Here is an 11,086-nt window from a genome sequence, read left to right on the forward strand (position 1 = left end):
CAAGACAGTGAAGTAGGAAGTTACTGCGGTGCGAGAGAACTGGGTTTAGATCAACTCGTGTGATCCCTGGAGTGCCTGAAGTCCCCTCTTTCCTAGGAAAATCTCCTGCTGTTGTCACTGAGAAAGTTTTTATGTTAACAGAAGAAATTACATGTCTGATATTAATGACTATGCTCTGTCTTAGTTGTGAACACTACTTATGTTTTACTCTCCAATACTCTGATAGCAAAAAGTCTTGACAGTATATTAAGAATCACTGATAAAATGAAGCCTTAGTGAGAAAATCAGGGTTTATTCATTCATGAAGGATAAATAAGAAGTTAAAAAAGCCAAAATCATCCATGTGCTCCAATTAACAGAGCTCTTTGCTCCTCAAAAAGAATCAAAACAACAACCTCAGAGATCCTCAAAGTCAGGTTTGCAACCTGAAATCTGATTTCTGCCAGCTTGCAATGTCCCCCAAATTATGTCTCATTAAATTAACCCTAAGCTGGCCAGTTCCAGTCTGGACATCAAAGCTGCATTTGGAAATCATATCCTGAAGAGTGGCATGCATCTTGTAATACTACTTGGCAGAAGAGGCAGAAAACACCACCAGTCCTTCTCTGGAGCTGTACTGATGTGAGAGGTGATGCTGAGTGTGTTACATGTGCCTGTGGTTTGGGTGGTGCATCCAGCACCTGAGGAGAACAGATTCAAATAATCTTGACAGGCTTCTGCAAAAAACCTTGTCCAGAAGAGATGACTTCCAGATCCTTAACTCTTTCCTTGTCTTACAGGTGAGCCTTGAGGACACTTTGGAGACCGTAGCTCCTGAATGCGTGAGCTTCTCCTGGAGTCAAAAGAAGAGCCATGGGGAAAGAGAAGAAAGAGGAGGAGGCTGTCTTTCTGCGGAAAAAGATAACTTTGCTGAGGGCTTTCTCCCTTCTCATCGGCAGCATGGTTGGCAGCGGCATCTTTATCTCCCCAAAAGGAGTGCTGAAAAACTCTGGCAGCGTGGGCTTCTCCTTGGTTGTCTGGTTTGCCTGTGGGATCCTCTCGATGTTTGGTGAGTGACAGTGATCTTTGCCAGCCTTTGCTTAAGCACCTGGGAGGTGAGGGGAACCAGCACATTTTTATGTACAAAAAGTTGGCAGCAGAATAGACCGAATTTTCCCTGTTTCTGCTGCAACAGAAACAAAGATTTAACAAGCCTGGGGGAGGAGGGCATCACCAGGGGCCTTTAGTTCAAATAATCCCCCCCTGGTGACTGAGAAAAATCCCAGCACTTATGGTTTGTGAATATGAAATGATGTGTGAGTCCAGGGCAAAGGAGTGGCAGTGACTGCAGATGGAGACAGCACAGCCTCTGCCAGGAAAGTTGGGAGAAAATGAGGGAATTTACTCTATAAGGTGGAAGAGAGACATAGGAATCTAAAAGGCCCTTGTGCGTATGAGGGCTACACAGTGCTTCTCATAGACACTGTGGAAAGGGCAAGAAGTGAGTCTTAGCATGCTGTAAAGGATCCACTTTCTGTGTGTGAGGATGGAGAAGAGCTAGAGCAGATTGCCTGGGGAGCTGCAGGGTACCCATCAGCCAGGGGTGGGAGGTGGGTGTCTGTCAGAAAGGGTTTGGATATGTCTCTTGCTGCCTTGGAGTGAGAAGATGGAGCAGGTATGTTCAGCCCTGCCCTCTGTGTGTTATCTGTGGCTCAGTTTCTGGCATTTGAAACCAGGCTTTTCTCACCAAAGGTTGACTTTTTGAAAAAAGTTTCATTCTGGTACTTTTGAAATAATGTAGGTCTTGGAGTTATGATGGGTATAACACATGCCTTTCAGTTTCCTTCATTAACTGCATAAAAGCACCATCTTACAAATGCTCTGAAGGTGCTGTTAGGAGAGCTGCAAGATCTCTCAGCTCTGGGGAGAAATCGGGTGTTTATTTCAGTGGGTGACTTTAAAGTTGTTCTGTCATAACATAGGAAAAAAACCCAAAACGAGAAAGGAGAAATACTCCGTGTGGAAAAAAAACCACCTGGGCACTGTGACATGTACATGCAAGTTTAGAAATAGGGACATTCAATTGTTAATATGGCAACAACTGTGATTCTTGCTCTTAGCACATGCATACCGGTATTACGCGTTGTTGCATATGCTGTTAAGTGCAGCTCTCCTTTACCTTCCATGTGGGACGCCGCCAGTGTGTGGTTGTTTGGCAACTGATACGCTTTTGCTTAAAGAAAATCTTAAAACATAATGTGAGCATGGTGTCTCTTTTAGCTGAGCAGAGCAACAAATGGTAACTCGTGTGCTGATCACGTAGCCCAGGCTTTGCACTTGGAAAGGTTTCTCTCTCTTCACTGCATCCTCTGACAGCCCCTTCTGGAAGGGTCTTGGGAGCTGCTTTAGCAAGTTACTGTATTTTGCAGCCAAATTTGTTGGTTTGTTCTTCCCTTTTATTGGCTTGATGACCTCCCCTGACACTTCTCTGACACCTTATTTGCAGTACATTAAAAAGGCCTGTTTCCTTTTATGCTTTTTTTCCTTTCACGTATGGCATTTTGGCATTTGTACGAGTCCCACAGCATGAGTTCAGCAAAGCACTTGCATGTACGCTTGAAGCTTGTAAAGAGACCCGCTAGAATAAATGAAAGGAGGTGTCTGCCTATATACAACACTTTGAACAGGGATTCTGCACAAATTTGCTAACAGAGCGGTGGAAAAATTGCAGTCCTCACCATCGGCATGGTCTGAATATGGCACAATCACCATAGGACTTGAAGGAATGGCTGTATCACCACTGGGTTCCTCTTCACCCTCTCTCCGTAGGCAGGTGAACTGGGCAAAGAGGTAGACAGCACAGCTAGAGATGGTCTTACCCTCCAGGTACACATCCCAACAGTCCTCAGCCCCATTGCAAAGACAGCTGTGCTCAAAGAAGTGAAGTGTTTAATGATTTATTTTGGTGAACAAAGGATGTTTAACCTGGCAAGTGAATCCAGTGTAGGCAGGGCTTAAGATTTGTACTCAGACATGTTCAAATGGCACAATGAATATATAGAAAACACAGATGGGATTTTCTTGGCACAGGCAGAGGCATAAAGGTTTCTATCCATTTGCCTGAAAGTTTTAAGCCGTCTTCTCCTATACACCTCTCCCAGAATTTCTCATTGTGCCCTGGTGTAGGGGCAGGGAGGCACAGAAGCATTTGTGAAGGCAGGAGCAGGTAATCCCCAGGTCTGTTGGTGCATTCATACTTGAACATTTGAGAAGAGACTGACCAGGCCTCTCACATAGACCTTTCCCTGACTCTGCACCACTGGGGCTGTGTTTTCCTCCAATGGCAGGTCTTTACTCCCAGAGGAGGTGCCCTTTCAGGTCCTCGGTCCAGTGTCTCCAAATTAAGGAAGGGATTTCTATGACGATGCAAGATAAGGATGCAGGAACGTGGCCTGTGATCAAAATCATGATTGAAATGACCAGTTCAGCCACAGCCCATTGGATGTGCTGCTGTAACTGTCTTGTAAGCACCATTTCACCAGTCTAAGCGTGAGAAGAAGCAAGAACCCAAACCTCCAGTATGGTTTTTTTCAAAGAAAATCTCTTGTAGCTTAGTGCAACATTTCTGTCATGCACCTTTCTTCATAACTTCAATGGAAAAGTTGTATCATTAACCAGAAAATGGAGAACTTCTTTCCTTCTGACAGAAAAGTCAGTTACTTCAAAACTTACTTCAGAAAACTCTAGCACACAAAAACAGGGAAAAATGGTTTTGCTAAACCCATTTTCTTCCTCTAATTCACTTCTTGTTTTAAACAATAAATCCCTGAAAAGTCACGCAGAAAAGAGAAAATCTATGGGGTGATTTACTCTGCATTTCTACCTCAACTTTTCTAGGTGCCTTGTGTTATGCAGAGCTTGGCACAAGAATCACCAAGTCTGGAGGACATTACATCTATATTTTGGAGACACTAGGGCCTCTGCCAAGTTTCTTATTCCTGTGGGCAGAGTTTTTTGCTATCAGGTAAGAGATTTTTTTTGTTTGCCTTTTGCTGGATGCTGTGACAATTTAAAAAACCAAAAGTTACGGTGCTAGGTAAGAGTCTAGACAGTTTGTAAAGGAAAGAGTAGAAACAATCTGAACAACTTTTAAAGATGTTCAGTGATAAAAGGAAGAAGACATAATGAGCAAATAGTTACACATGTTCAGTGTGATCTGTACTTGAAGAATATATCTTTTCTCCCCTGGCAGCTGGTATCCTCCATGGTATTTTTCAGAGACTGACAATAGATGTCAGATTTATTTCAGATCTTCCATTTTCATTGTGAAACCTTTTCAGATTCTCCTGTGGAGACAACTTTCTGTCTTAGCCCTGAGTTAAATAATATGTTAGAATGTTGTAAATGTCTTCTTTTTTAACTTTAAAAGAAAAGTTCTCCCTTCCCAACAACCTGCATCCTTTGTGTAAGTTGAGATGAAGCAGGACATATGAACCACATTGCATTGCTCAGTATGATTAATCTCAAAGTTTGCTTTCAAATTGGGAATAAGTCTTCTTGCAGCATGTGGAAGAAAACCTATGAAAAAGACCCTTCAAGAACATTGGCATGGGAGAGCAAGATTAAGTTTGGTGGAGAAATCTCCTCCCTCTTCCGAATATTGTGCAGTTTTTCATCATGCCATTTTTTGGCTGTCCTCAGACTACAGTTTGTGCTCTGTTTCTCCCTCCCAGGCCTGCCAACAGTGCTGTGGTTTCTCTGGCGTTTGGACGCTACATGCTGGAGCCATTTTTTGCCCCTTGTGCTGCCCCTGTCCCTGCTGTGAAGCTTGTGTCTCTCCTGGGGTACTGTAAGTACTGACTTTCACAGGACTGCTGGTCTTGGAGCCTCTCTGCCCCAGACAGGGGTGCTTAGGCGGTGTTATCTTCTGCGATAACTGTGGGATTTGGGCCCCTTTGGCCATCCAAAACTTCCTGATTCAAGGCATCGGCTTGGGACCACTATATTCTCCATAAAGGGTAATGGGCCTCCCTGTTGACCAGCTAGATCCCTGGTCAGGGGATTGTGGCAAATTCTCACCTCGAGCATCCTCTCTGTAAATACAGTGCCTTCTCCCTGCCATCCCTAGAGCAGGGAGCGCTGCTCTATTTCTTTCCTGCATGTGTCGAGTATGGGCTACAGCTGTAGCAGTGTGGTCTCCTCTCCAGACATGGTCCTCACCCTCAACTCCTGGAGCGTCACCTGGAGCGCTCGGCTGCAGACGGCTCTCTCCATCGTCAAACTCCTGGCGCTCGCTCTCATCATCGTGCCTGGGATGATGCTGCTGGCCCAGGGTAGGTGTGCTGCTGTGTGGCTGAGGGAGGGATGCTCACCATGCCTGCCTGTCACGGCTTTTATTGGTCCCCAGGAACAAACGTGGCACTCCTGTAGCTGGCAGGAGCCTGTGTGCAAGATGTGAACCAGCTGGGAGCTGAGACCAGGGTAATTGGCATTAAGCTGCATCATTGCACTGGGGTGATGTATGCTGCTCTGCTGTTTTCTTCAAATCTGAGTCTCCCTTCAGTGCTTGAGGCTGTGTGAGCCCACCTAGGGTCATACAGACACCTTCCTCTGTGGATGGTCTTTGTTTGGTGTCAGGCTTGCATGTTTTCAGCGTGACTCGAAATCCTTCCAAAGCAGCACAAATTTGATGGACAGTAGGGAAGTGTGACCGCCTGCTGTGGTGACCTGAGTAAGTCACAGCTGTGTCATGAGTTACCAGCCCTCAGCTGAGCCTCTAACCTTTCTGTGGCTAATGTTTGTTACCTCCTGAGATGGGCAGTACTTTAGTAAACTTACAACAGGCTCAGGATTGCGCACTCACATCTAGAGTGGGGAAAGAAATCCCCTACCAGTAGTATCTTCTGGGAAAGGTTCAAGAGGATCGGCTTTAATCCGAGCCTCAGTTTATAGAAAAGCCCAAGGCATTCCTACTCAAGGGATGAAGCCTGCTCCCTCTTCATGCAATTACTTTCCTCTGCAGAGGAAACAATGCAGGCCGTGTGCTCCACATTGGTGTTTCTTTCTGATGTCTGGAGCTGGCTCCTTTGAACATGCAAAGATCCCCTCAGGCTGGCAGCACTTCTGAACTGAAGGACTGCCCTGCAGCTCGAAATCCACAGCCATTATTGGTAAAGATGCCTTCAAATGACAATCTGGAGCCCTGGCACCCGGCCTCTGGTGAGGAGGATAAGTGCCAGTGACATCTGGAGGGAGAATTCACCGAGAGACCCCAATATGACAGGTTGTATTTAATGTGACTCATGAGGGACTGTAAATCACTCATGAACGTATTGCAGACAATAAATCCTTTTTATGCACCATCACTTATCAGCAATCATTTTAGAACATAAAAAGACTAACCCAGCAGGCCCACTCCCATATTTTGGTTTAATTTTCTTCAAATCTATTTTCTTTTTGACCTGTTTTTAGTGCTTAAAAATCAGGTTTGCACTTTTAAAACAGTTTTGCCTGATTCTCCTGCTTTGTTCTACTTTTTCTCGTTTTACTCTTGTCCTTTCTTCTGCCATTACCTTTTCTTTGGCTCAGGTTTATTTTAGAGACTTGCTGGGCCAGTGTTTCAAACCCAAATCCCCAAATGTCACCACAGAGGTCCTTGCAGGGCCATCTCCATAGAAGTGGCCTGCCTTTCTCCATGTGCTCTCTGCCGTTTTGTCCTTTTTCTGGCAAAGGCGAGGTGAGCTCTGCACTTTTTACACATTTTACTTTTAAAGAGACTTTGATGTGGAGAACTGAGTATAGATGTGGAACCCAAACTTCGGGCCACCTGGATTATAAAATATTGGAAATACAGCTCCTTTTGACTGCATTTTTTAGTTGTCTTCCTTTGAATGAGAGGCTGTTAGGTGTTTCTCACTTGCGTAGGTTTTTTTTGAACCATAAAATATGGTTCATATGCAAAATCCTGACTTTGATTTTTTTGTTGTTGTTTCTTTGTTTCTGTTATTTCAAGCAAAGAACTTTAAGGAAAACTGGGGGATCTGCTTTTAACACTTTTTTTTTTGCTTTGCCCTTTGTGTCCTCAATTTCTCCCCCTGAGGGTGAGCCGTGGTGGCTGGCAGGGGCAGCAGGCAGGGAGCATGCCCGGAGTGGGGGACCAGGCTGGCGGTCCCTGCTCCCCACTCCCACCCCAGTTCCCATGCTCTGGCCAGCGTGGGGCTGGGGTCAGCTCTCCGGCCGCGGGATCAGGAGGGAGCACAGCAAGAGCCAAATTAGCTGCCTCGCTGGCTTCACCACATCAAAGAGGAGTGTGAGTCCAGCTGCTCAGGGGGCTGGTGGGGGGAAGAGGGGGAGTCAACTTAGCCAATTAATTTTGGGCCTAAAGAAAGGACAGGACAACGTGGGTCGTCTCATCTCCGTGATGTCCTACTCCTACAGCAGGCTCTGTCTGAAACAGAACCAGCAGCTGTCATTGCCCTTCCTGAAATGTCTCCCGTAGCTGGATTGGGGACAGATTTGCTCTGTCACTGTTTATGAAATAAATGGGTCTGCACAGCACTGCAGATTAAAGCGATGAAAAAAATCCAAATGCCTGGCTCCAAGGAAGTCAAAAAGACTATTCCCAGGTCTGGGCAAGAGGTGCAAGGGGTGTTATCCCATGGGAAGGAAGCCCATTTCTGAAGTTTCCTTGCTCCATATCCACCATTTCTCTCTTCTGCAGGCCACACTGAGAACTTCCAGGATGCTTTCAACAGACAGTCTCTGGTTTTGGATAAGCTGCCCCTGGCTTTTTATGCAGGCATGTTCGCATATTCAGGCTGGTAGGTGTGACAGGAAGGCGCTTCATGGGCAGCATACTGGTGTCCGAGGCCTGGCTCAAACTCTCTCCCTGTCTCTTCCCACCATGCAGGTTTCAGACCAGCTTTGTGCGTGAAGAGTTGGTCAGACCTGAACGGTAAGGCTGGGAAGAAGTCATCTTGGGTTACCAACCTCTGGGGTGGAAGGAAATGAGCCTGTGGGTTCATCTAACCAAGGCCAGCTGCAATCTGCAGTAATGCTGTGCATAACAAGAGTTAACAGCTTGTTCTTTGTGTGCCTCTCTTCCCCTTTCTTAGAAATATCCCCCTGGCTGTCATCGTGTCTGTGATCACGGTAATTGTGGGGTATATGCTCACCAACGTCTCCTATTACACGGTCCTGGGAATGCAAGATGTTCTGGCTTCTTCTGCTGTGGCTGTGGTGAGTTGTCACCCTTACCACTATCTTTCTTTAGTGTGGTCAGCTTGTACTGAAGGCGTGGTCACAGCAAGTACTTAGGAGATGATTTTCCTAATACATGTTTTATTGCTTTGTCATTTCTCTGGATTATTGGGCAGCAGTAATTTCTTCTAGTCTTGCCTAAAAGATAATGAAAAAGAACCTGCAGATGACAGTAGAAAAGGCAAGATTTATGTGCTCTATTTTGGTCTCTTCAGTGCAGGGAGTTTTCTTTTGAATCTGATGTCATCTAGGGATCACCATGTGTTTCTAAAGTCCTGCTTGCTCTTCCTCCAGAGCTTTGTGCAGCGAGCCTTCAAAAGCCTGATCTCGGTTGTCCCTGTCCTTGTTGCACTGTCCTGCTTTGGAACCATGAATGGAGGAATCTTCACATTTTCAAGGTCACGTCCCAAAGAATTTATTACTCGCTTGGCTTACTGAATCGAAGGGAAGTGCCAGCGACCTGTGCAACTGCCCATCCACACAATGGCATTTGAGCCACTGTTGTTGGAGAAATAAGGCCTTTGACTCCCACGATGTCAACTACAGGACAATTCCTGTTGGTGGAGTCTACCTTTTCTATTTCTGGCCAGGTCCAGAATTTAATATCCAGGACTGATCACAAAGATTTTTATCTTCTTCCCCCACCCTTCAGTTTAAATCCCCCTTTAAAGTGAAATGTCAATGTTTCTGGTGAACTAGAGGCTTTGTTGATGTTGGGAGCTGCTCAGTGAGATCGAGTCTTTAGTTAGGTTCACCCAGCTGCTTTGCTGCAGGGCACAGGATCCCTCTGCTGTGAGGATCTCTGGCCAAAGCAAACTCTCCCTCGAGGACTTTGCTTTGAAGTCAGTGAAATGTTTCTGGGATTCCTAAAGCAATAGTCAAAGCTCAGCAAGTCCTGCTATAGCAATAAGAAAAACTTTACTCAATGAAAAAATTGTCTTGCCAGCTTCACTGGCTACTACACTGCATGTCCCTGTGGGAGCCTTGAAACTGGAGAGCAAGGAAAGCTCATGGAGAAGCATGTTATGCTGGTCCAGGGAGCTGAGCGAACTCTCTGGAGCTGGTTCTGTTTCACAGCTTTGATTGCAAAAGGAAAAATCAGTTGATATGAAAGGCATGTTTCATAGTGCGAAAGCTAATGACTTATTTGATCCACTATCCTGAAGTCCTGTATTAAATACAGGTGTGGAGAACCTTCCTCGTTAGCTCCTTTAGATAGTGCTTTTCTTTGAGGATGAGTTGTCCCCGGACAGCACAGAGGTTCTGTGTGTCCCCATCGCCCTCCTCTCCCCCATCCTGGCACTATTAACATAATCACTGCAGAAAGGCCATATAAAAAGCAATGGGGCCTCCCTGGCTGCTGGCCAGCCACACCCCTGCAAAGCCACAGAGACAGCAATAAAATCAGTTTTACACTCATGTCCCAGCTGCTTTGGGCCCTGCTCCAGCCCAGCTGATGCTCTGGCATGGTTTGTTTGTGAATATTAAATTTATAAAATTGGATGCAGTGCCTTCTCCTTAATTGCCCTTTCGTGAGTCAAAGGAAGTATGGAGGCAAGGAGATCTCTGCTGTCATTTTCAGGCTGGTCTTGTGTTTGGTTGGCCTCTCAGCAGTATGCCAGACTACAAACTCCAACAGCTGGCGAGAGGATTGAAAATCCTCTATTACTTGAGGAAATTGCACTTAACTTTTTTAATATATATACACTTGAAAAAAATATACATACATATATAAAAATATAGGCATCGAGACTGACAATCCCCTTTCATAAATTCACCAGCCTCTCTTATAAGGAATTGAAGTTTGTGACCCCTCCACTTCCTACTGGAAAGATTGATCCCTTCTCTGATGACAAGAAACTTTTTTGTTTCTATTTCCGACCTTAGCTCACTCACGGTTGCTTTGGTCTTGCCCAAAGCTAATGGGCCACCCAAAGAGATGCTGCCAGTGGTCCTGTTGGTGGGCTCTATGCTGCATTGAACTAACTGATCCTGGAAGAGCTATGGGAATTCAGCATTGGGGGTTTTTTCCCGAAAAAAAAGGTGCAGCTAAAGGTAGAAATGTGGCCTTGAGTAACAGACCTGTGCTAGGAGAGGCACCTCACGGTCTCAGGTCAGTCCAGCAACTGATCCTTTCATTTCTAGTCTGGATGTGGGATGTTAATGTACAGGGCTCCCTGTCTTTGCCTAGGACTCTGTTTGTGGCTTCCAGGGAAGGACAGTGGCCTCCTCTCTTCTCCATGATCCACATTCGAAGGCACACACCCCTTCCTGCTGTCATGTTAATGGTAAGGAGTTCTGGCTGTGTGACATGTCCTCTTCTTGCTGTTTTGGCTTTCTTGCAAAGCCTGGAGAAGCTGAGGAGTTTTAAAAGGCATTGAGACACTGTGTCAGCCTCTGAAAAATAAAGAGGGGGGAATACTGGAAATGGCTGCAAAGTATTAAGTCCTTTTGGGCCAGCAGTGGTACCCAAACCCATTACTTCAAAGTCCCAGCCTTAGAGGCTTGAACACCTTTTTAAAAGTACTGTCCCTACCATCTACCACAGTTGCTGTTTGTGTTGTCATATGAAAACACCTCTGCTAGGCTTTGTCTATTTGAAAAACTGCAATTCCCAGGTGGGATAGAAATTCAGGGAATGAGCATTTGCAGAGATGGTCCAGCTCCATCCTAACTGTGCTGCAGTTCCTCTTGCGGCATGACTGAACTGCTAAAAAGTCAGAAGGTGTCTTTGTAGGTAGCCTTTGTACCAGCAGCGCAGGCTTCTGGATCGTGAATGTTTTTAATTGCCCTGCATAAGAACAGCATCAGACATTCGCATCTACTCTAGCAGGTTACATTGGTATAG

The 11,086-nt window shown here is 45.6% G+C and overlaps 1 protein-coding gene across 1 annotated transcript; it reads left to right on the forward strand.

The window, feature by feature from the left end:
• Positions 1-852: 852 nt before the first annotated feature.
• LOC104536875 (cystine/glutamate transporter-like) lies at positions 853-10,526 on the forward strand (the record flags this gene model as incomplete). Its single annotated transcript, XM_010179612.1, has 9 exons — positions 853-1,048; positions 3,877-4,003; positions 4,713-4,828; positions 5,187-5,312; positions 7,700-7,799; positions 7,889-7,933; positions 8,094-8,217; positions 8,533-8,636; positions 10,430-10,526. Coding segments are annotated over exons 1-9 (1,035 nt in total), but the record flags the coding sequence as incomplete, so codon positions are not given.
• Positions 10,527-11,086: the final 560 nt, after the last annotated feature.

The sequence above is a fragment of the Mesitornis unicolor genome, unplaced genomic scaffold (assembly GCF_000695765.1).
Source record: "Mesitornis unicolor isolate BGI_N332 unplaced genomic scaffold, ASM69576v1 scaffold24572, whole genome shotgun sequence".
NCBI classification, from domain to species: Eukaryota; Metazoa; Chordata; class Aves; order Mesitornithiformes; family Mesitornithidae; genus Mesitornis; species Mesitornis unicolor.